Source organism: Tachyglossus aculeatus, chromosome 4 (genome assembly GCF_015852505.1).
Source record: "Tachyglossus aculeatus isolate mTacAcu1 chromosome 4, mTacAcu1.pri, whole genome shotgun sequence".
In the NCBI taxonomy this organism is placed as follows: domain Eukaryota; kingdom Metazoa; phylum Chordata; class Mammalia; order Monotremata; family Tachyglossidae; genus Tachyglossus; species Tachyglossus aculeatus.
Genome location: NC_052069.1, coordinates 47,460,267 through 47,486,238, shown reverse-complemented (window position 1 = coordinate 47,486,238; position 25,972 = coordinate 47,460,267). Strand labels below are relative to the sequence as shown.

The 25,972-nt window shown below is 44.2% G+C and overlaps 1 protein-coding gene across 1 annotated transcript in view; it reads right to left on the bottom strand.

Moving 5' to 3' along the window:
• The window catches only part of MTF2 (metal response element binding transcription factor 2), an 86,611-nt gene that overhangs the window by 11,471 nt on the left and 49,168 nt on the right, over positions 1–25,972 (bottom strand). Inside the window, exons 5-11 of the mRNA XM_038744989.1 lie at positions 19,655–19,755; positions 19,142–19,290; positions 15,965–16,060; positions 14,563–14,631; positions 13,249–13,372; positions 5,812–5,879; positions 5,300–5,470 (exon numbers count right to left, since the gene is read on the bottom strand). Of these exons, the coding sequence (XP_038600917.1) occupies positions 5,300–5,470; positions 5,812–5,879; positions 13,249–13,372; positions 14,563–14,631; positions 15,965–16,060; positions 19,142–19,290; positions 19,655–19,755 (778 nt within the window). The remainder of the gene's footprint in view (positions 1–5,299; positions 5,471–5,811; positions 5,880–13,248; positions 13,373–14,562; positions 14,632–15,964; positions 16,061–19,141; positions 19,291–19,654; positions 19,756–25,972) is intronic.

Genomic DNA, 25,972 nt, shown 5'->3' with positions numbered 1-25,972 from the left:
ATGCCATCAGGCATTAAATATTATTTAACAAGTTTTATGTAAAGTTTACCAACAAAAACCCAACTGCTAAACAGAGGAATGGTCGACTGCATTTTGTAAACACGTCCTCAAAAGAAACTTGATAATAATAAGATTTAAAATGGTTGTAATTAGTGCTTACTGTGGGCCAAGCACTGTACTAAGCGCTGGAGTATATACAAGATAATCAGTTCAGATTATCTTGTATATTCTGTATAATTGTATAATTACACAATTATACAATTGTATAATTATATAATTGTATAATTCTGTATATATATATATAATTCTGTATATAATTCTGTATATATTGTATAATCAGATTGTGAAGCAGCGTGGCTCAGTGGAAAGAGCCCGGGCTTTGGAGTCAGAGGTCATGGGTTCAAATCCCAGCTCCGCCACTTATCAGCTGTGTGACCTTGGGCAAATCACTTAACTTCTCTGGGCCTCAGTTCCCTCATCTGGAAAATGGGGATTAGGACTGTGAGCCCCACATGGGACAACCTGATCACCTTGTATCCCACCCCAGCGCTTAGAACAGTGCTTTGCACACAGTAAGCGCTTAACAAATACCATTATTATTTATTATTATTACTCAGACACAGGCTCTATCCCGCACAGGGCTGATAACAGAAGGAAAAATAGGTTTTTATTCCTGTTTTACAGGTGAGGAAACTGAGGCACAGAAATGACTTGCCTACAGTCATATGGTACGCAAGTGGCAGTGCTAGAATTTGAACTCGGGTCCTCTGACTCGTAGGCTAGTACTCTTTTCACTAGATCATGCTGATTCCTACTGTTTTGAAGATGCAAATTTGCTTTACTCAATAAAACACTAAGCATAACGGTTATTTTTTTTAATTCTCCAAAGCATTGAAGTGACTTTGATAAATGTAAAGACACTTCTTTATCTTCTAGAAAAGCAGTGTGGCCTAGCAGAAAGAGTACAGGCCTGGGAGAAAGAGGACATGGCCTGACTGGCTTCTAATCCCAGCTCCGCCACTTGTCTACTGTGTGACCTTGGGCAAGTCACTTAACTTTTCTGTGCCTCAGTTTATCTCACCTGTAAAACGGGGATTAAGACTGTGAAGCCCATGTAGGACATGGACTGCATCCAACCTGATTAGTTTGTATCTACCCCAGCACTTAGTACACTGCCTGGCACACAATAAGCGCCTAAATACCATTAAATTTGGGGGGGGGGGGGGGTGGAGAATATGAACTGGGGTGTAATAAAAAAACAGAGAACAGTGCTTGGCACATAGTAAATGCTTAACAAATACCACCACCATCATCATCATCATCATTATTATTATTAAGAAGAGAGTAGACAGACAAGGGAAACAGCTACTACATATAGAGAAGCAGCGTGGCTCAGTGGAAAGAGCACGGGCTTTGGAGTCAGGGGTCATGGGTTCAAATCCCGACACCGCCACATGTCTGCTGTGTGATCTTGGGCAAGTCACTTAACTTCTCTGGGCCTCAGTTACCTCATCTGTAAAAGGGGGATGAAGACTGTGAGCCCCACGTGGGACAACCTGATCACCCTGTAGCCTCCCCAGCACTTAGAACAGTGCTTTGCACATAGTAAGCGCTTAGCAAATGCCAATTATTATTATTATATATCTGAAATCAATGATTCGGAGTTTTTCTATTTACTGTGGACATTCTGAGTGCTTCCTTTTGGGTAAAGCACTGAATTGAGCTCTGGGAGATAAGCACAAAATATAAACTGACAGTAGGCCCTACCCATGACAGAGGAAATACGGACCGCAGAGAATACATACATCAAAGCTTCCTTTTCCTCGCCCTTCCGCTTTCCCACCCCAGGAACAACAGAGTACCTGTATATATGTAGATATGTTTGTACATATTTATTACTCTATTATTTATTTATTTTACTTGTACATAGCTATTCTATTTATTTTATTTTATCAGTACGTTTCGTCTTGTTCTCTGTCTCCCCCTCTTAGACTGTGAGCCCACTGTTGGGTAGGGACTGTCTCTATATGTTGCCAATTTGTACTTCCCAAGCGCTTAGTAGGAGGCCTTCCCGGACTGAGCCCCTTCCTTCCTCTCCCCCTCGTCCCCCTCTCCATCCCCCCATCTTACCTCCTTCCCTTCCCCACAGCACCTGTATATATGTATATATGTTTGTACATATTTATTACTCTATTTATTTATTCATTTTATTTGTACATATCTATTCTATTTATTTTATTTTGTTAGTATGTTTGGTTTTGTTCTCTGTCTCCCCCTTTTAGACTGTGAGCCCACTGTTGGGTAGGGACTGTCTCTGTATGTTGCCAATTTGTACTTGCCAAGCGCTTAGCACAGTGCTCTGCACACAGTAAGCGCTCAATAAATACGATTGATGATGATGATGAGTACCTAATGTTCCAAATGTTCCGCCAGATACTGATCCACCCTCCCTCTGCTCCAGTGGGAGGGCAAGATTTGGATTCCACAATGGTGGGCCACAACCCTTGAGGAACACACACAAGCTCATGATCTGAAAAATGGGCCGGCCTTGGGCCACCCTGTTTCCATCAATCAACTGAGAAGTTAGTGTTCAGAGATTAAAGTAGGGTTGTTAAACATGATCCCGGCCACTGGAGAGCTTTTAGTGGGAGGGAGGTGATGGAGCTTCACCTGCCCATCACTCTGTTAGAGGTTATGGACGGTCAGTCAATCATATTTACTGAGCACTTACTTGGTACAGATCAGTCAGTAAGTCAATCGTATTTACTGAGCACTCACTTGGTACAGAGCCCTGTACTAAGTGCTTGGGAGAGGACAACAGACATATTCCCCGCCTACAATGAGTTTACAGTCTAGAAGGAGAGACAGACATTAACAGAAATAAATAAATGACAGATATATGCTTTAGTGCTGGGGAGCTCTGGGGGGATGAATAAAAGGAGTAATTCCGGATGACGCAGAAGGGAGTGCGAGAAGAGGAAAGGAGAGCTTAGTCATTCATTCATTCGTTCATTCAATCGTATTTATTTAGTGCTTACTGTGTGCAGAGCACTGTACTAAGCGCTTGGGAAGTACAAGTTGGCAACATATAGAGACGGGCCCTACCCAACAGTGGGCTCACAGTCTAGAAGGGGGAGACAGAGAACAAGACAAAACATATTAACAGAATAAAATAAATATGTACAGGTAAAATAAACAGAGTAATAAATCTGTACAAACATATATACATATATACAGGTGCTGTGGGGAAGGGAAGGAGGTAAGGCGGCGGGGGATGGAGAGGGGGAGGAGGGGAAGGCCACTTGGAGATGTGCCTTCAATAAGGCTTTGAAGGGGGGGGATTGTGTCTACCAATTCTGTTGTACTGCACTCTCCCAAGTGCTTACTACAGTGCTCTGCACACGACAAGTGCTCAAGAAATACCACTGACTGACTGACTGATTAATAGAGGGTAGCAGAGAACTGCAGGGTTGGGGCTCCATGATGGTGAGTGGCGTTCCAGGGAGGTTAAACCTTTAAGGCCACGAGCTCTGGAACAGAATGGCCCTGATGGCAAAGGATTCAACAGATTTACTATTCTATTTATTTTGTTAATGATGCGCACATAGCTATAATTCTATTTGTTCGGACAATTTTGACACCTGTCTACATGTTTTGTTTTGTTGTCTGTCTCCCCCTTCTAGACTGTGAGCCCGTTGCCGGATGGGGACCGTCTCTATATGTTGCTGACTTGTACTTCCAAAGCGCTTAGTACAGTGCTCTGCACACAGTAAGTGCTCAATACATACGATTGAATGAATGAATGAATGCAAGGTCATACCTCCTGCTTCACCATCACCCAAGCCAGGTAAGAGGGGCAGGTTTGAATATCATGATTACTGGTGGTACTCTAAGCTGCTGGGGGTGGGATGCAGTGAGGTCAGAAAATCCCACAAATGGCTTAATCAATCAATCAATCAATCGTATTTATTGAGCGCTTACTCTGTGCAGAGCACTGTACTAAGTGCTTGGGAAGTACAAGTTGGCAACAGCAGAAAGCTTTGCCATTTCTCATCCAGTTACTGCCATGCAATGATGTGCATTTAGCTTTAATTCTATTTGTTCTGACGATTTGACACCTGTCCACATGTTTTGTTTTGTTGTCTGTCTCCCCCTTCTAGACTATGAGCCCGTTGTTGGGTAGGGGCCGTCTCTGCTGCCAACATGTACTTCCCAAGCGCTTAGTACAGTGCTCTGCAAACAGTAAGCGCTCAATACGATTGAATGAATGAATACCCCTTGTTCCTCCTCATCTAGTTACTATTTATTCCAAATGCTGCCAGCTGTAGCTTCATTCAACCCTGGCTCCTTCCCTTCAGCCCTCTGTCCTGGGATCTGACTCAGAGTTATAAAAAGGATTTTTTTTTTTTAAATAGGCTTTGTTAAGCGCTTACTCCGTGCCAGGCACCGTTCTAAACAACGGGGTAGATACAAGATCATCAGGTTGAATGCAGTCCCTGTCTGACGTGGGGCTCACAATCCCAATCCCCATTTTACAGATGAGGTAGCTGAGGCCCAGAGAAGTGAAGTGACTTGCCCACGGCCACACAGCAGACATGTGGCAGAGCCAGGATTAGAACCCAGGTCCTTCCGTCTCCCAGGCCCGTGCTCTATCTACTAGACCACGCTGTCCCTGCATGATCCCTACAGGTAAAGTTGCAGTTCAGAAGAAGAATGCTCTAACCTAGCTATGAAAGCAAAACCAGAGGGGTATTTACCAGGGCACAACTGAAAGTTTTAAACATGAGGTGACAGCCTATCGAGTTGGGGTGAAGGGATAAGCCATAATTATTTGCCAGGTCAGAGTCATATACATTTTTCACCCTTCCTGAAGCTAACAATTTGTAGACCTTGTGAATACACTCCACCACAGCATTTGAGGCAGTATTTCTATTTAACTGCTGAACCAAGTCAACAGTTACTAAATAAATAAATAAATCCTCCAGGAAAGGTGACATTTCTCAGCTAATTTGGCTGGACAATTCCAATAAACATTGTTCATTCATTCAATCGTATTTATTGAGCGCTTACTGTGTGCAGAGCACTGTACTAAGCGCTTACTAAATATAAAAACATGCAGGTTGACAACCTCCCCAATAGCAGTAAAAGCCCAAAACCCAAAATGTTTTGTTACGGCATATTCAACTTGTATATGCAAAATATACCAGCGGCGGGTTACTAGGATCTGGTCTGTGAGTCAACTGCAGGGAAAGTGAACGACGAACCACAAGCCCACAAGTATTAAGCTATAAATTTTTACCTTGAATTGGGAATAGGTTTGGATGCTTTTCTGCCTTTAATTTTGAACTCATGAGATGTTCCTTCAGGTTCTTTCTCTGCTTTAAAAGCAGCGTTAGGTGGCACAGGGGGGACTCGAATTCTCAAGCCAAATAAATGTTTCTTCTTTTTGATTTCTTTCCCAGACATAAACCTAAATGATTGGAAACGTTAGATCCGACTCAATACATCTTCAAAAGCACAATTTTTATTTCAAATGATATTTTGCGGAGTCTTGCTTTCCAACAATGACAACTGATTGCATAATGCCAGACTTTAAACGATTTCGTCCACATTGAGACTACAGCACTTCCTACTATTTGATTCCAAGTTAACTTTACTTGACAGGGCTTTTCTTAGACAACAACTGGCCACCGCTTTGGTCTATTAGAAGCCTGGAAGGGACTGACATTAAAAAAGTTCAAAGCATTCCATCAAATTCTTATACTTACAAAGTATCTCCTTCCCACAGAGACATAAATTAAATCAACTTACATGGTCTTGTAATGATTTAATGCCTCCAGAACATGCTCATATCTTTCAGATTTTGGTGTGTCTGCCAGCTGTGAAGCATCAAGAAAGAATTAAAGATACTACTTTCCGGCAACAAAGAAAATACTGGCGATCGTGTTTATTTTATTACAGGTGGTGCAACTGTCTCATTTCCCAGTTTCCCGTAACTAAGGAAAACGCTACCCGATTCAGGATCAGCAGAGTTTCAAAATTTTTGAGCAGCTGTCTCCCACACTTTTAGTTTTGGAGAGGATGAAGTGACGACACCCGTGTAAAATACTCAGAACAGCGGGGTCTTTAATGACAGAAGAGGAAAGACCTTGAAAGCAGTACTGAGATAGCAACTGTAACCTTTCCCTTTTTTGAAAATTCCATGCACTCTAACCCAAGACTGTTTAAATGCAGCCTGTGAAGTGATTGATTTCAAACTGTATCCAAACCCTAAGTGCCCTATCGTATGAAAGACTCAAAATTGCTCAGAGTAGCAAACTGGAGTTCTAGCCTCGGCTCTCCTGCATGCCCTATGAAAAAACTCCCGTCTCCTCAACAGGTCAAACCTTGGGAACCTATCAATCAATTGTATTTATTGAATGCTTACTGTGTGCAGAGCACTGTACTAAGCGCTTGGGAAGTACAAGTTGGCAACATATAGAGACAGTCCCTACCCAACAGTGGGCTCACAGTCTAAAACAAAAACACCCTACTGATATCCGCACTGAAGTTAACGACTGTACTGTGGCCCTGCACACCTGAACCACGGATACTCACCCTACAAATTCACAAGTGACTGAACATCAGCACCGTACACAGACGTCTGGAAATTGTCGTCCTATACTTCACGCGGTTCACGCCAAGGGAAGCTTTGAAATGGAATTCAAAATGACCTCCGGTGGCAAATAACGCAGGGCTCAAAGTCCTGGAGTTTCTAAGGCATTTTGTTTAAGAGGTCGATTTTGGTGCCGTCACTGAAAAGCCCGCTGACAGGAATGGGCTGCCCCAAGAAAAAGGGCACACAGAGTCAGAACTAGCTGCCTTTATTGCACATCAGGTTCAGCCAGTAGATATGCACTAAGCACTCTTGATTGACTGAAAACTAACACCTGTCAATTCAAGGGAGGCTTTCCTTGCCTGACGATTCGGTACCGCATCCCCATTTTACAGTTGAGGAAACCGAGGCATAGAGAGGTTGAGTGACTTGCCCAGGGTCACACAGCAAGCAGTTGGCAGAACTAGGATTGGAGCCCAGGCCCTCTGAATACCAGGGCCGTGCTCTTCCCATCAGGCTATGCTACTTTCTTATAATAATAATAGTGATAATAATAGCATTTATTAAGCACTTACTATGTGCAAAGCACTGTTCTAAGCGTTGGGGAGGTTACATGGTGATCAGGTCTTAATCCCCATTTTGCAGATGAGGTAACTGAGGCCCAGAGAGGTGAAGTGACTTGCCCAAGGTCACACAGCTGACAATTGGCGGAGCAGGGATTTGAACCCATGACCTCTGACTCCAAAGCCCGGACTCTTTCCGCTGAGCCACGCTGCTTCTTATGCCTGTCTTCTAGACTGTGAGCCCGTTGTTGGGTAGGGACTGTCTCTATCTGTTGCCGAATTGTGCTTTCCAAGTGCTTAGTACAGTGCTCTGCACACAGTAAGCGCTCAATAAATTTACTGGTGCTATTGTTATTATTTATATTATTTATTTTAACACCTGTCTTCATGTTTTGTTTTGTTATGTGTCTCCCCCTTCTAGACTGTGAGCCCGTTGTTGGGTAGGGACCGTCTCTATACTTTGCCGACTTGTACTTCCCAAGCGCTTAGTACAGTGCTCTGCACACAGTAAGCGCTCGATAAATATGACTGAATGAATGAATGAATGATTTCAAGTTGGCTACCGAGTGCTAATAATATCAAAGGCAGAGAAGCAGCACATTCAAGTGGAAAGAGTATGGGCCTGGGAGCTAGAGGACCTGGATTCTAATCCCCGCTCTGGTCCTTGTCCGCTGGGTGACCTTAGGCAAATCACTTAGCTTCTCTGTGCCTCAGTTCCCTCATCTGTAAAATGGGGAGTAAGACTGCGAGGCCTATATGGGGCAGGGACTGGGTCAAATCTAATGAACCTGCACCTACCTCAGCGCTTAGTAGAGTTCCTGGTACACAGTAAGTGCTTAACCAATACCACTTTAAAAAGACAGCTGAGAATGGACTCCAAAATGGACACCTTATCTTGCAAAACATCCTGAAATTAATTTGGCCCTAAGAACGATGCTACCTCATATGAAATTCAAATAAGCAGCTCAGAATGGTCAAATGCTACTTCACGGGCTACTGATTTTTCAACCAAAAGATTACAGATGCTACTCTCTCAGATAACTACTGCAAAATGGAGAAGTTTAAACAAACGAGGTAAAGTGGCGAGATGCCAATGGGGATCCCACAAGCTTTTTCCATTTTTATAATCATTTCAAAAATGTAGCACACTTTACTCATTCTAGAACAACCTTGGGATCTGGCATGGCCTAGTGGCTACAGCACAGGCCTGGGAGCCAAAAGGCCTTGGGTTCTAATCCCAGCTCTGCCACTTGCCTGCCGGGTGACCTTGGGCAAGTCACTTCCCTTCTCGGTGCCTCAGTTACCTCATCTGTAAAATGGGGACTGAGATTGTGAGCCCCAGGTGGGACAGGGATTGTGTCCGATCTGATAGCTTGTATCTACCCCAGCACTTAGTACGGTGCCTGGCACACAATAAATACTTAATACCCCACAAAAAAACAAAAACATAAACAAAACGCTTGGTTGGTGGAAGCAGGGAACTCACCCACAAAAATAATCTGAGGAAAACGACTTGTCACAAGTGATGCCTGTAGCCTGGAACGAGCTAAGACCTGACTGGCAGCTTCAAGGACGGTGGATAGACACGGAAGCGAGACTGAACTGCGGTTGAGCTTCTGACTCCAGCATCCACAAATTGTTTGTGGCCTGTTGAGCCCTGGGCACCCTCCAACTGAGCGTGCCTTCCAACTAGGAGGAACCTGGAATATTCGTAGAACTCAACACCTTCGGGAGGTGGGGAGGAAGCTAGCTAGGGTAAAATGAGCCAGGAAGGAAGGTGGAGGGCTTCAACTAACCGACCACGTTGGATAACTCTGGGGACCATGAACGCTCTCACCTGGAATGATGGATGAGTATCAGCTCTAAGACATCGGGGCTCAGAAACTGCCCAAAGGAGTGGGTGATAGGACTTACGGCTGGACTGGCTGACTGGCAGATTGGCTAGTGGCTTGCACAGGACCACTCACGCTCTCTCACCTCTGTCAGTCACAAGCCCACTGGGGCATGGAGGGCAAAAAGCAAGTTGGCAGGCCCAGGGGCAGCCCACTGCCAACTGTGGGTTCAGTCTTCACCCGGGTACAGAGCCCAAAAACTAGAACCCAGGTGCCCTAATTCCCAGAGCAGGGATTTTTCCACTAAACGCATAACTTATATAATCCCTTTAGGCATATGTAAATTGCAGTTTCCAGAGGAGCCATTCCGTTCTGCAATTACATTCTACTCAGCTGGGCTGAAGGCTAAAAGCTTGCGGCAACTCAGCTGAGAAATCTTCACTCATCAGCACTAGGCTCTTCCTTTTCGGGAGGATGGGAGAGAAAGTTAGCCCTTGCCCTGGACGCGACTGATTTTCAGTGTCCCTGTCCCCCCCCCAGGTTTCTGACGACTGGCTTTGGATGTGGACAGAAGGGGGGAAAGAATTCAAGGTCCCGATGGACACTTCACTGAAAATGAGTTCGCTAGGTATACTACTGGGATACATCCATTAAAAAAAAAAAAGCAATTGGGAACTGAGGCAGTTCTCCTCGCCAGACTTTATTCGAGACTAGGTTTTAAAACTAAAAAGAGATGGCAGTAAGCCGGAGATGACTCAGAGTAGGAGAACAGCGATACCGGATTTAAAAAAAAAACCAGGATTGACGAATGTTCAAGGAACTAAAATGTTTCGGTTTTGAGACCGCGGGAGGCGTTTACTGCATTTATACATAATAATAATAATAATAATGGCATTTATTAAGCGCTTACTATGTGCAAAGCACTGTTCTAAGCGCTGGGAAGGTTACAAGATGATCAGGTTGTCCCCTGAGGGGCTCACAGTCTTAATTCCCATTTTACAGATGAGGTAACTGAGGCCCAGAGAAGTTAAGCGACTTGCCCAAAGTCACACAGCTGGCAATTGGTGGAGCCGGGATTCGAACCCATGACCTCTGACTCCAAAGCCCGTGTTCTTTTCCACTGAGCCACGCTGCTTCTCTACATGTGGTCGGGGGTAGCCTTTCTCCATCTCTACTGGGGTAAAACGCAAAAGAAAGCATTCTGTTTGAAATAAAGTTAAACCAGTTGGAGAGGGAGAATCTCGACACAGGAGCACTGATAAGAATGGGAAAATTGTTCAATGGAAGCCCACTCTGTGACAGTCTGTGGTCCCTATCCATGTAGCATATGAAAGCCTACATCCCTCCAGCCCTTTGATTTTATGATCAGAAATGTGAAACCCAACCTGAGATGGCTTGTTTGAATTTCAGTCTACCCCAAATCTAAAAGACTAGAGGCATGATCCTCTGTGAATGGAAACCTTTAGAAAACACCAATTTCCTGATGGATGTTTCACAAAAATAACCTTCCATGACTCGGGAAAGGAACAGTCAGACGGCAGTCTAATCTTGAAAGAAAACATCGAACTACTCTATCCAATGTTTCTGCCCGCCCAAGTTCTTCATGTAATTCCTGTCAGTAATCAGCATATTAGCCTTAGAATGAGCTTCCTCTTAAAAGCCAAGAATGATAAGAAATTCATAAAATATTGAAGAAACAGCAGGGAGAAATCGTTAAAACAAATTACTGGAGAAAATACATTTGGAGTGACTTGATTTCCAGATCTAAGGATTTGTGCCTTGAATAAACTTAATGTCCCAAATGAAGGAAATGTATTTCTTTCAGGCCCTGGGCCTGTCAGATGCAGGGAATGCTGGTACTCGGTCCTACCAGCCTCAATAGAGGATAGAAAAATGGATGAGAATTAAAATAGTTCTATGACAAACGATTGCTGATGTACATGAGAAGAAAACAGGCGAACTAGGAGTAAAGGAAGAATAGCTTGTTTGGATAGCTGTCTGGAACAAAGATGGTCCTTTAAGAACTGGAAAAAATTATGCCATGTAGAACACCCTCTTTCTCTCCACAAATTAATTATGTTCGACCCACTTTCTCATTTCTAACTACTTAAAATACAAAATAATCCAAGACATTACATTCACATAGGATAACAACACTAACATTTAATTTAAACATGACTCGGGTATTTCCTCTTAATTATTTCAGATTTTCATCACATGAAGGAGAAAGGGTACTAACAGGAATATCCTATGTACATCAAATCTAGTTGTAGCTGCAGTGTGTGGTGATGAAAGAATCATCCCCTAGAAGGAAAGCATTTTAAAACAGTACGAATTTCCGGACGTTTTCTAATCAGATATTTAGAGGGAAAAAAAGGGAAAGCACATGATAGCATCTTTGACAACCCTTATATTGATTGATCTTTTTATCATTTCAACTGATCATTAATCATGGGTGATCCTCTGACTGGCAGAGACTATAGGCTGATCTAAGCCTGTTCCGCAAAAAGCTTACTCCTAAAAAATACTGAAATTAATTAATTCTGGATTTTTAGTGCAATCGTTTCATTTTCTATTCAAATTTTCTTCCAATGAATACCTTAACCCTCACACTGTGTTCAAATTTTCCTCACTCCAAAAGTACAGCTCACATTTCATTTTTAGAAGGTCAATGCACGGCCATAATTCAGAGTAAAATGAAATGATTTGTGACACCAAGAAATACATCTTGGAGTTGTTTGACCTTAAAACCAAACCACTTTTGTGTGGGTGAGCAGCCTAAATGTTCTTGGCATTTGGAGTTGACCAGTTAACACCTTTAACAGGTTACTTCTTTTAACATTTTGGGTTCTCAAAATATGAAAATGAAAATCAGATTTTAATAATATATCTGTCCAACCAAAATGAACAGGTTTTCAACCTACTTCATCCTATGCTGCCTCACCCTGGTATTTGAGGCCCAAATTTTGGACTTGCCAAATCTGCTCATCACAACAGGTACGACTTTATTTGGTGGCCATAGATAAAAGTGGCATTTCCCTGATTCACCCCATCTAACTTTGACCAAGATCTCCACAATATCCCAAACACTTATCGCCTCTATTGACATATTTCTATCCTCATACTGATCTTTTGGTTGCAATCCTTAACCTAGAGATTATTTTTGCCTAACCCTATTGTGCACGTAAACTCCTTCGAGGCAAGGAAAGTGACTTTTCTGCGCCTGTCATTTCCCAAAATAAGTACTCAAGATACTGCAGATTTACAGGCAGCACACAGTCTCAGGTACTTCCTCTCCTCAACCCTAAAAAGCTGAGACAGTGAAAGAAAAGGACAATAATTATTATTGTTGTTCTATTGTTGGAACGGGACCCATTTTAACCCCAACTGCTTGGAAGGTTGTGGCAAATATATTACAAATTTCTCGTTAAAAATAAATTAAAAATTGCACAGATAAAGATAATACCACCTACCTCTCCAGGGTGAAATCTATCAGAGGACCTGGACTCTAATCCGGCTCTGCCACTCATCTGCTCTGTGACCTTGGGCAAGTCATTTAACTTTTCTATGCCTCAGTTACCCCATTTGCAAAATGGGGATTAAATCTTCCTCTCTGTGACGTCGACTGAGGCCCATCTGGGGCAGGGACTGTGACCAACCTGATTATTTTGTATCTATCCCGGCGCTTAGTACAGTGCCTGGCACAGAGTACGCCCTAACAAGTACCATTTTAAAAAATCCTCAGTGGGGCCTTGCCTCTTCTCTGTTTTCCTTATTTCCTCTTCTTCCCAGCCCCAAGGCAACCCAGCCCTCACAGACTCAGTTCTCCTACAATGTGGAAGTTATGGTTCCCGATGAATCCCACTTTGAGGAAATCCGTGTTATAGTATGTGTTTTAGCCAGGGCTGACCCAGTGTGCACAAACATTTCTATTCCAACATCACAATCCCATTCAACCCAAAATAAGTACCAAAAATATGGGCTATGGAAGAACGTCGTGCACAGGCCTCCCCCAACACGTTTCCGTCTCCCACGGCTAGTCTTGAGATTGATGTGAGGAAACAAATTATATCTGAAAAAGCTGGGGGGTAAACCTTTGAACAGCAGATATTCTGTCCAAAAGGTTAATTCATCCCATTGTTAGAACGGGACCCATTTTAACCCTAACTGCTTGGAAGGTTGTGGCACACAAACAATATATTACAAATTTCTCGTTAAAAATAAATTAAAAAATTGCACAGATAAAGATACCACCTACCTCTCCAGGGTGCAATCTATCCCAGTTGTCATTAATATATGTCATAAGCTCAAGTTCAGAATCAAAGTATTTCTTCTTGTGAATAACACTTAGGTTGTAAAGGCATAGGTGTGCTATATCTACCCTAGAATTAAAGATAGCCAAATACATGAAATACAAACTTTTAATTAGATTCCTTACCGATTTCAAGCTACCTATGAAATCTCTATGTTAGAGTTCTAGGTTTCAAAAAGGCATCTGTAACAGTTAAGTGCTTATTATATCTAGAAATAATCACAAAGATCATGAATGAAAATCAATGGTTTTCTCTCCCTCTAGGGTGGGGATGCCATTACTCGCCCCCCACCCCCGACTCTCTCGATCACTGTAGACGGCACCACCCTCCTCCCTGTCTCCCAGGCCTCGCTTCATCTCTCTCATTCAATCCGTCACAAAATCCTGTCGGTTTTACCTTCACAAAGCTACTGCAATGCATCCTTTTCTCTCCATCCAAACTACTACCGTGCTGATTCGAGCACTGCTCATTTCCTGCCTTGATAACTGCATCAGCCTCCTCTTTCGTTTCCCTGGCTCCTGTCTCTCCCCTCTCCAGTCCACACTTCTCTAATGCCCAGATAATTTTTCTGAAAAACCATTCAGCCCACACCTCCCCACTCCTCAAAAACCTCCACTGGTTGCCCATCCACCTTTGCATCAAACAGAAACTCATTAGCATTGGCTGTAAGGCATTCAATCAGCTCTCTCTCGCTCCTACCTAAACTCTCTAATCTCCTACTACGGGCCATGCTTTGCTCTTCTAACAAGAGTTTCTCTAGACTGTAAGCTTGTTGTGGGCAGGGAACGAGTCCGTTGATTGTTTTATTGTACTCTCCCGAGTGCTTAGTACAGTGCTCTGCACACAGTAAGTGCTCAAGAAATATGAATAAGTGACTGACTAGCCTTTATAGGAGGGACTGGTTGCAACCTCCATTACGGAAAAGTCGCAGCAACAGCTGTGCAGGAGAGCAGCAAGAGGTTAATCGATTATCATCATCATCATCAATCGTATTTATTGAGCGCTTACTATGTGCAGAGCACTGTACTAAGCGCTTGGGAAGTACAAATTGGCAACATATAGAGACAGTCCCTACCCAACAGTGGGCTCACAGTGTAAATATGTGAAATGATGATGAAGACTATGTGAAAAAATGTGTGGGGTAAAGTGAAAGAAGGATAAGGGAAAGGGAACAGTGTAGAATTCTATACTCATATCTACATGGTAAATAAGTGTGCTGGATGTGTCAAACAATTCAGGCCTCCTACGATTGCACTTACCATTGTAAGGGAAGACGTTTGAGGTATTCTGGTCCGGAACTGCAGACAGAACAAATAAATGTATAAAACCTAGGGAAAAATAAAAACCAAATGGAACACCGAGTAGGAAAGCTTTTCCTACCCATAGTTTTCCGGCAATCCCTAACCACCCTGACCCTTATGTGGAATATGCAGGGCTCGCTTCTGTTAAACTAAGCTTTTCCCCTTTACGGGATGTCAGGTTTGGACAGGTTCTAAATCATGGATAGTGCTGCCTTTTTAAAAGGAAATGGTTCAAACGCAATTTGAATGCTTTAAAAATGAACATAACCACGAGGGATGGTCAGTTCAGAATGGGAGTTTCGGACAGACCTCCATCCCTAATTCCAGCAACAGAGGAAACGTATGAAGAACCGAGACCACAGGAAACACAGATACGGGATGAAGCGGGAAGCCATCCAGCTCGGGGTTCTACCTGACAATGGCACGGGTTGTCTGGTGGGGCTATGTGATGGTTAAACACCTCGACACCCTTCCTAAGTGGTTGGACGCTTAGTACAGTGCTCTGCACACAGTAAGCACTCAACAAATACGATTGATGATGGACATGTATCGCCTGATCATCATCATCATCATCATCATCAATCGTATTTATTGAGCGCTTACTATGTGCAGAGCACTGTACTAAGCGCTTGGGAAGTACAAATTGGCAACATATAGAGACAGTGCCTACCCAACAGTGGGCTCAAAGTCTAAAAGGGGGAGACAGAGAACAAAACCAAACATCCCAGCTCCGCCACTTGTCAGCTGTGTGACTTTGGGCAAGTCACTTAACTTCCCTCATCTGTAAAATGGGGATTAGGACTTTGAGCCCCCCGTGGGACAACCTGATCACCTTGTAACCTCCCCAGCGCTTAGAACAGTGCTTTGCACATAGTAAGCGCTTAATAAATGCCATTATTCTTATTATTATTATTATTATACTAACAAAATAAAATAGAATAGATATGGACAAGTAAAATAAATAGAGTAATAAATATGTACAAACAAACATCTACTCCAGGGTTCAGCACAGTGGGTAGGAAAACAGAAAGCTCTCAGTCAAAGCCAGTGAAACCAAGTCAAAGAGAATGGAGTGAATCCAGTCCGGAGGCAAAGGGAATTCCCGAAGCAGACGATCTGGGACCCACTTTATGGGTGGACGGGCCGGGAGGGAGTGATATCTCAAACTTTCCCTCTGCCGCCATGAGTTTACCTAAAGTCCCCTGAACCCGGTAACTCAAGTGATATTATGGTTAAAAAGGACGGTGATCCAGGTGGAATTCCCAGATCTCTACCCAGGGACAGAAAATAGGACACGCCTCCACGTCCTTTAGGGCTACGTGCGCACACAAATACACGGACTGATGCTCAAAATCCTTACCTGTCACCAAAAAGCATTGGCTTTTGAAGGCATTGCACACAGGCCTCGTGAAACCACTGTTTACATTTGCAGCACTGCAACATCTTTAAATACCAGCTTCAAAAAGAAAACAACACAGGTACCTGCATTAAAATTAATTCACAGCATCGGAACGATCAGCACTAGATCAGAACCCCCTTTAAAGGAAAAAGCTCAGTCGCATCCAAATCCTAGAAAAGGCTACTTGTTTTGGGAGTGGAAAGGATCGCTTTTCTAGCGATCGATATTCTCTATCAAGGATCCAGAGTGAGAAGAAGAAGATTTTTCCTTTCAAGACTGTAAGCTCGTTGTGGGCAGGGAACACGCCTACCAACTCCAGAGAAGCAGCGGAGCCTAATGGAAAGAGCACGGGCCTGGGGCTCGGAGGACCTGGGTTCTAATCTGGCTCCGCCACTTACCTGCTGTGTGACCTTGGGCAAGTCACTTCTCTTCTCTGGGCCCTCAGTTACCTCATCAGTAATAAGACTGTGAGCCCCATGCAGGACATGGACTGTGCCCAACCTGATTATCTTGTATCAATCCCAGTGCTCAGCGTAGTGTCTGGCACATAGTAAGCGCTTAACAAATACCAACCAAAATACAAAAACCTCTTGCTGTATTGTACTAAGCGGACAATACAGTGCTCTGCACACTAAATAATCATTCAATAAATACCACTGATGAGGATGATGATGAGGCACACAGCACTGTTTTCTACTTGCCATTCAATCAATCAATCAATCAATCAATCGTATTTATTGAGCGCTTACTATGTGCAGAGCACTGTACTAAGCGCTTGGGAAGTACAAATTGGCATCACATAGAGACAGTCCCTACCCAACAGTGGGCTCACAGTCTAAAAGTCTCAAAGCCATCTCAGGAAATCCATGATATTTACTGAGCGCCTACTATGTGCGGAGCACCCTACTAGATGCTTGTAAGAAGCAGCATGGCTCAGTGGAAAGAGCAGGGGCTTGGGATTCAGAGGTCATGGGTTCTAATCCCGGTGCCGCTACTTATCAGCTGTGTGACTTTGGGCAAGTCACTTAACTTCTCCGTGCCTCAGTTACCTCATCTGTAAAATGGGGATTAAGACTGGGAGCCCACATGGGACAACCCGATTACCTTGTATCAACCCCAGTGCTTACAACAGTGCTTGGCGCATAGTGAGCGCTTAACAAATACCATCATTTCAGAGGAGCAGCGTGGCTCAGTGGAAAGAGCACGGGCTTGGGAGGAGCCAGAGGTCATGGGTTCGAATCCTGGCTCTGCCACTTGTCAGCTGTGTGACCTTGGGCAAGCCACTTAACGTCTCTGGGCCTCAGTTACCTCATCTGTAAAATGGGGGTTAAGACTGTGAGCCCCATGTGGGACAACTTGATCACCCTGTATCCACCCCCAGCGCTTAGAACAGTGCTCTGCACGTAGTAAGCGCTTAACAAATGCCATCATTATTATTGGGAGGAGCCAGAGGTCATGGGTTCGAATCCTGCCTCTGCCACTTGTCAGCTGTGTGACCTTGGGCAAGCCACTTAACCTCTCTGTGCTTCAGTTACCTCATCTGTAAAATGGGGGTTAAGACTGTGAGCCCCATGTGGGACAACCTGATCACCTTGTATCCGCCCCAGGGCTCAGAACAGTGCTTCACACATAGTAAGCACTTAACAAATACCAAAATACCATTATTATTATTGGGAGAGTACAATAAAACAGAGTTGGTAGACACATTCCCGGTCCACAAGGAACTCACAGAATAAAAGAGGAGACAGCCATTAAAATACAATTAAGGATATGTACGTAAGCGCTGCCCCTCTCAGGATAGCACTTGGAGAGTTTCCAGTCCTCCACCAGTCTCGGCTTTGGGAGGGAGAGTCCAGCAGGATTCATGGAATGGAATCCATTCCATTCCTAGCTTGGCCAGTGACTAGCGAGTGGGAAGCAATCTGCTGGCTTAGTGGAAAGAGCCCGAGCTTGGGAGTCAGAGGACGGGGATTCTAATCCCGGGTCCGCCGCTTTGTCGGCTGTGCGACTTTGGGCGAGTCGCTTAAACTTCTCTGGGCCTCAGTTCCCTCATCTGTAAAATGGGGATTAAGACTGTGAGCCCCACGTGGGACAACCTGATTGCCTTGTATCTACCTCAGTGCTTGGCACACAGTAAGCGCTTAACAAGTACCATCATTATTATTATTATTATTACAAGTCGAAACTCCCCTGTGCTGGGCAGCAGTGGCCTAGGAGAGAACAGAGGGCAGAGACCCAAGTTGACTGCGCAGGAGGCAGCAATGGTAAACCACTTCTGTATTTTTACCAAGAAAACTCTACGGTTCCACTACCAGAACTGCAGGCGGAGGTGGGGCATTCCCCACAGCACCTGTATATATGTTTGTACATATTTATTACTCTATTTATTTTACTTGTACATATCTATTCTATTTATTTTATTTTGTTAGTCCGTTTGGTTTTGTTCTCTGTCTCCCCCTTTTAGACTGCGAGCCCACTGCTGGGTAGGGACTGTCTCTACATGTTGCCAACTTGGACTTCCCAAGCGCTTAGTACAGTGCTCTGCACACAGTAAGCGCTCAATAAATACGATTGATGATGATGATGGGAGAGATGTGTCCATGGCGTCGCTACGGGTCGGAGACGACTCGACAGTGTTAAGACAAGTTTGCTTCCACAGCTGGGAAGAATCAACCAATCAGTGGTATTTACTGAACACTTACTAAGTGCAGAGCACTGTACTAAGCACTTGGGAGAGTACGAGACAACAAAATTGGTAGACACGTTCCCGATCCACAAAGGGCTTGCAGTGTAGAGGAAGCACTGACTATGTGTCAGGCACTTTATGCACTGGTGTAGACAAAACACAACCACAAGTCAGCCTTTTACCCACCTACCCATTCTGATATGGGCATTTCCTGGGGTCAATAATGATTACTGCCCAGAGCTGATGTGTGGGCAAACAGTCAAAATCAGGGAAATCCCAAATCCTGTCCGACTCAGTATAAATCACTTTCCTCAGGAGTAAACCTATAAAAACTCAGCCACAAATGGCATTAATCAGTTCCTTCTCCAGCCCTCTCAGTTAGCAAGACTGACGAATTAAATTCATTTCGGGGCCGGACTCAAATACTTGAGGAATAACGTGTCTTTACTTACTCTCCAGGGCCTCCACAGTAACAGTAACATTGCTGGACGTTGGTTTTGTGACCCGCATCCCATTCGAGGTCTGCCACGCTGTAGGGTAAAGTCTGCTTCATGACTTGTAATGCTTTGGCATTTGGTCCTTTCTTAAGCGCACCACCTCGCTGAAGATAAAGAGTTAAAAATGTGTAAAAGCCTAGTGTGCAAATCCTATGACCTCTAGGCTGGATTTTTTGAAGTGGTTTCAATTCCAAACACTGTCATTGTGGGGACTGATGATTAAACATTAACTTGTGTTTGTTTTGCCTTTTTAAATAACGATAACTTTCAATGTGGCCCTCATCGTCCTACTTAGATTTCTGCTGCACGCTAGTGAAACCTCATTAGGCAAACTATGAGTAATTCCTACAAACCCTGCTTTATTTTTACATAAAAGGCACTGCATGCCATAAAACCAATGCCCACGTGCTAAACTGGAGCCCCGTTCCATGAGTTCGACAGACCAGAAAGCAAATACTTAGAGCTTACCTTTGTTGTTGTTGCAAACACACACTGTCGACAGAGCCATTTTTCATCTGAGTCGATCACACTGGGATCAATATTTGGTGTGTGACACTGCTGGTGATAGCCTGAATTCAAAATGTATTTTTTTTTACTATTAAGAAAGCATTACATGAGTCAATACTAACCAATTTCCAATCAATATTTTACATGAACGCATCAAAATATATATATGTATATTTCATATATATAAAAGAGATTAAAACGGGCCACACGCCACCCACTAACTGCTGAGGTAGCCCAAGATCCATTATGTCCAATCGCTGCAGGGAATTAAACTCCTTCTCCCTCAGCTCCCGGGTCCCTCCGTGAGCACAAACAGGATGCTGGCTCCTATGCTCTACTCGCCAACAGCCTACAATTGTGAGGCAGTAAAAAAGGCTGCCTAAATCCAGTTAAAAATCCCTGCCCTTCTACCTTCTTTGGGATTTCGGATGAAGCGGAGAAAGTGGAGACGGTTATTACGATTGCCACAGGGCAAAAATTTTAGCTCCACCCCACTGATAGTTTTGGACTAAAGAGTCTTCATCATCACCAGCATCATCAAAATTTATTGAGAGATTACTGTTTGCAGAGCGCTTTACTAAGTGATTGGGAGAGTTGGTAGACTTGTTCCCTGCCCACAATAAGCTTATGGTCTAGAAGAGTTGATAGACATATATAAGTTGTATCCATTTTCAAGAAAGCAGATGAACTTTTAAAAGGGACTGGGGAAGACCTTTACGGAGATATTTAGAAGGGCATTGCCTACAAGGTGCTTTATGAAGAAAAGGAAGCTATTGCTCAAACTCACTTCTCCCTCTCGGCTTCAAGGCTGTCCATCCCCTCGCCCCCTCCTACCTCACCTCCCTTCTGTCCTTCTCCAGCCCAGCCTGCACCCTCTGCTCCTCCACCGCTAATCTCCTCACCGTACCTCGTTCTCGCCTGTCCCGCCATCGACCCCTGGCCCACGTCCTCCCCCCGGGCCCGGAATGCCCTCCCTCCGCACATCCGCCACATCCTCTCTTCCTCCCTTCAAAGCCCTACTGAGAGCTCACCTCCTCCAGGAGGCCTTCCCACACTGAGCCCCCTTTTTCCTCTCCTCCTCCCCATCCCCCCAAGCCCTACCTCCTTCCCCTCCCCATATCACTTGTATATATATTTGTACAGATTTATTACTCTATTTTACTTGTACATATTTACTACTCTATTTTGTTAATGCTGTGCATATAGCTTTAATTCTATTTTGTTCTGACGACTTTGACACCAGTCTACATGTTTTTTTTGTTGTCTGTCTCCCTCTTCTAGACTGTGAGCCCGTTGTTGGGTAGGGGCCGTCTCTATATGTTGCCGACTTGTACTTCCCAAACGCTTACACAGTGCTCTGCACACAGTAAGCGCTCAATAAATACGATTGAATGAATGAACCTAAACTGTAGACATTTTACTCTAAAGTGGAAAAACCTCTATCAGTCAATCAATCACCACTATCAATCAATTAATGGCATTTACTGAGCGCTTAATCTGTGCAGAGCACTGTACTAAATGCTTGGAAAGCAGAAAACAAGACTCGGTGGGCAGGTTCCCTGCCCATAAGGAGCATACAGTCTGTGAGTAGGACATGCTTCTACTGCAGCAGCCTCCTACAAGGACTAATAATCATGTTACCAACTCAATCAATCAATCAATCAATCGCATTTATTGAGCGCTTACTGTGTGCAGAGCACTGTACTAAGCGCTTGGGAAGTACAAGTTGGCAACACATAGAGACAGTCCCTACCCAACAGCAGGCTCACAGTCTAGAAGGGGGAGACAGAGAACAAAACCAAACATACTGACAAAATAAAATAAATAGAATAGATATGTACAAGTAAAATAAAGAATAATAAATATGTACAAACATATACATATATACAGGTGCTGTGGGGAAGGGATGGAGGTAAGATGGGGGGATGGAGAGGGGGACGAGGGGGAGAGGAAGGAAGGGGCTCAGTCTGGGAAGACCTCTGATACATTGCTCTGAATTACTTTAATTGAAAAATAACAACTTAAGGATGTCTAATGTTACACAATATTGCATGTACAGAAATTTCATATATTTCCAGAGGCTCTGGAATGGATTCCAATCGATAACATTGGAAAAAAAAAAATCTACCTCATGACATAGCCATTCATGGATTAGTGGAAAGAGCCCAGGCATAGGAGTCACAGGTCGTGGGTTCTAATCCCGGCTCCGCCACTTATCAGCTGTGTGACTTTGGGCAAGTCATTTCACTTCTCTGTGCCTCAGTTACCTCATCTGTAAAATGGGGATTAGGACTGAGAGCCCCATGTGGGACAACCTGATTATCTTGTATCTACCCCACTGCTTAGCACATAGCAAGCGCTTAACAAATACTGTCATTATTACATATCCATGTTTTTGAGAACCATGTTTCGGGCTGAATCGGGGTTAGGCCTCTAGACTGTGTCCCTCCCCATCAAGACTGTTCACTCGATGAGGGCAGGGTATTCTCCCAAATGCTTAGTTTAGTGCTCTGCACACAGTAAGCGCTCAATAAATGCCACTGATTAACTGATGCCTGTACCACACTCAAAGTCAACTCCTTTCCTTCAACTCATAATCAGTAAGTCTCATTTAGTCTCATAATAATGATAATTGAGCGCTTACTAAGTGCCAACACTGGGCTTCGCGCTGGGGTAGATTCAACATAGGCGGATCAGAAAAAGCCCCTGTCCCTCATGGGGTTCAAAGTCTAAGTGGGAGGGAGAACAATATTTAATCCCCAGTTTACAGATGAAGGATAAGGGGAACAGAGAAGATAAATTACTTGTCCAAGTTCACGAAACAGCTAAGTGGTGTTTTTTTGTTTTTATGGGATTTCTTAAGCGCTTACTATGTGGCAGGCACTGTACTGAGTGCTGGGGTAGACACAAGCTAGTGGGGTTGGACATGGTCTCTGTACCACATGGAGCTCACAATCTTAATCCCCATTTTACAGATTAGGTAACTGAGGCCCAGAGTAATTAAATGACTTGCCCAAGCCAGAATCAGAACCCAAGTCCACGCTCTATCAACTAGGCCACACTGCTTCCCATGTAACTGTCAAGTAATATCTCAAAATGCCAGTAATTTTATCAGTACGTAAGACTACGATACAGTTATTTCCCCTTTAGCAGAGGGACTGAATTTTTGCAACCCCCCTGTAGACTGTAAACTCGCTGAGAGCAGGGAATGTTTTCTACCAACTCTGTTACACTGCACTCTCCCAAGCTCTGCCAACTGTCAGCTGTGTGACTCTGGGCAAGTCACTTCACTTCTCTGGGCCTCAGTTACCTCATCTGTAAAATGGGGATGAAGACTGTGAGCGCCCCGTGGGACAACCTGATCACCTTGTAACCTCCCCAGCGCTTAGAACAGTGCCCACTGTTTGGGTAGGGACTGTCTCTATATGTTGCCAACTTGTACTTCCCAAGCGCTTAGTACAGTGCTCTGCACACAGTAAGCGCTCAATAAATACAATTGGTGATGATGATGATGCTTTGCACATAGTAAGCGCTTAATAAATGCCATCATCATCATCATCACTAGGTAGAGTGCTCTACTCAAAGTAAGCCTTCAATAAATACGATTAATTGAAGAATGCAGTGTTTCTAAAATCTTGCGCTGTAGTACTTAACCTTGACCGATGCAAGTCACATGCATACAGCCATTTCTTCCGTTACCACACTGTGCCGTATCCAGGTGGAAGCAATTAGGAGTCTATCCAGTTCCATCCAAAATGCAGAGCGACAACACACAATCTAGGAAAACTGACTGTGTTACATCTTTACCCGTACCTTGATCTCGTCTTTCTCGCTGCCGATCTCCCGTCCACATCCTGCCTCCGGCCTGGAACGCCCTCCCTCCTCATATCCAACAGACAATTACTCTCCCCCCCATTCAAAGCCTTATTCAATCAATCCTATTTATTGAGTGCTTACTGTGTGCAGAGCACTGGACTAAGCGCTTGGGAAGTACAAGTTGGCAACATATACAGACAGTCCCTACCCAACAGTGGGCTCACAGTCTAGAAGGGGGAGACAGAGAACAAAACCAAACATACTAACAAAATAAAATAAATAGAATAGATATGTACAAGCAAAATAAATAGAGTAATAAATATGTACAAACATATATACAGGTGCTGTGGGGAACCTTATTGAAGGTACATCTCCTTCAAGGCACTTTCTATTTATTAATTCCCTCAATCGTATTTATTGAGTGCTTGCTGGGAGCAGAGCACTGTACTAAGCGCTTGGGAAGTACAAGTTGGCAACATATAGAGACAGTCCCTACCCAACAGTGGGCTCACAGTCTAAAAGGGGAAGACAGAGAACAAAACCAAACATATTAACAAAATAAAATAGAATAGATATGTACAAGTAAAATAAAAAAATAGAGTAATAAATACGTACAAACATATATACAGGTGCTGTGTGGAACCTTATTGAAGGTACATCTCCTTCAAGGCACTTTCTATGTATTCATTCACTCAATCGTATTTATTGAGTGCTTGCTGGGAGCAGAGCACTGTACTAAGTGCTTGGGAAAGAACAATACAATAGCCATATCCCCTGCCCACAATGAGTTTACAGTCTAGACGGGGGGAGACAGACATCAATACAAATGTATATAATTATAGATAAATAAATATAATTATAGATACGTACATAAGGGCTGTGGGGCTGGGAATGGGGAAGAGCAAAGGGAGCAGATCAAGGCGACGCAGAAGGGAGTGGGAGATGAGGAAAGGGGGGGCTTAATCTGGGAAGGCCTCTTGGAGAAGACGTGCCTTCAATGAGGCTTTGAAGCGGGGGAGAATAATTATCTGTTCGAATCGAGGAGGGAGGGCGTTCCAGGCCAGAGGCAAGATGTGGGCTGGGGTCGGCTGCGAGACAGGTGAGATTGAGACACAGTGTGAAGTGTGCGAGCTGCGTTGTAGAAGGAGGGAAGCGAGGTGAGGTAGGAGAGGGTGACGTGGTGGAGTCCTTTAAAGTCAATGGGTAGGAGTTTTTGTTTGATGCCAAGGTGGATGGGCAACCACCGGTGTTTTCTGAGGAGCGGGGTGACATTTCCTGAAAATTTTTGTAGAAAGATGATCCGGGCAGCAGAGAGAAGCATGGACTGGAGTGGGGAGAGACAGGAAGCTGGGAGGTCAGCAAGGAGGCTGATGCAGTAATCCGGGCGGGATAGGATAAGTGATTGTATAGGGAAGCAGCGTGGCTCAGTGGAAAGAGCCCGGGCTTGGGAGTCAGAGGTCATGGGTTCTAATCCCAGCTCCACCGCTTGTCCGATGGGTGACTTTGGGCGAGTTACGTCACTTCTCTGGGCCTCAGTGACCTCATCTGGAAAATGGAGATGAAGACTGTGAGCCCCACGTGGGACAACCTGATCACCTTGTATCCCCCCAGCGCTTAGAACAGTGCTTTGCACATAGTAAGCGCTTAACAAATGCCATCATTATTATTATTAATGTGGTAGCAGTTTGGGTGGAGAAGAAAGGGTGGATTTTAGTGATCTTGTGAAGGTGGGAACAACAGGATTTAGTGATCGATTGAATATATGGGTTGAGTGAGAGAGGGGAATCAGGGATAACGGCAAGGTTATGGACTTGAGACAGGAAGGATGGGGGTGCCATCTACAGTGGTGGGAAATGTCAGGGGGAGGACGGGGTTTGGGTGGGAAGATAAGGAGCTCTGTTTTGGAAATATTAAGTTTGAGGTGACGGAAGGACATTTAAGCAGAGATGTCTTGAAGGCAGGAAGAGATGCAAGACTGCAGAGAGAGAGAGAGATCAGAGCTGGAGATGTAAGCTTTGGGTATCATCCACGAAGAGGAGGTAATTGAAGCCACGGGAACTAATGAGTTCTCCAAGGGAGTGGGTGTAGATGGAGAATAGATAGGGACCTAAAACTAAACCTGAGGGACCCCCACAGTTATGGGGTGGGAGGCAGAGGAACAGTTCATGAAAAAGGCTGAGAATGAACAGCTAGAGAGATAAGAGGAGAACCAGGAGAAGACAGAGTCAGTAAAGCCAAGGTTGGATAACGTTTCCAGGAGAAGGGGGTGGTCCACAGTGTCAAAGGCAGCTGAGAGGTCGAGGAGGATTAGGATGGAGACTGTTGGATTCGGAAAGGAAATCACAGGTGACCTTTGAGAGGGCGGTTTCTGTGATGTGAAGGGGACTAAGCCGTCTTTTCCTTTTCTTTAACTCCCATCTGCATCACCCTGACTTGCTCCTTTTATTCATTGCTCTCTCCAAG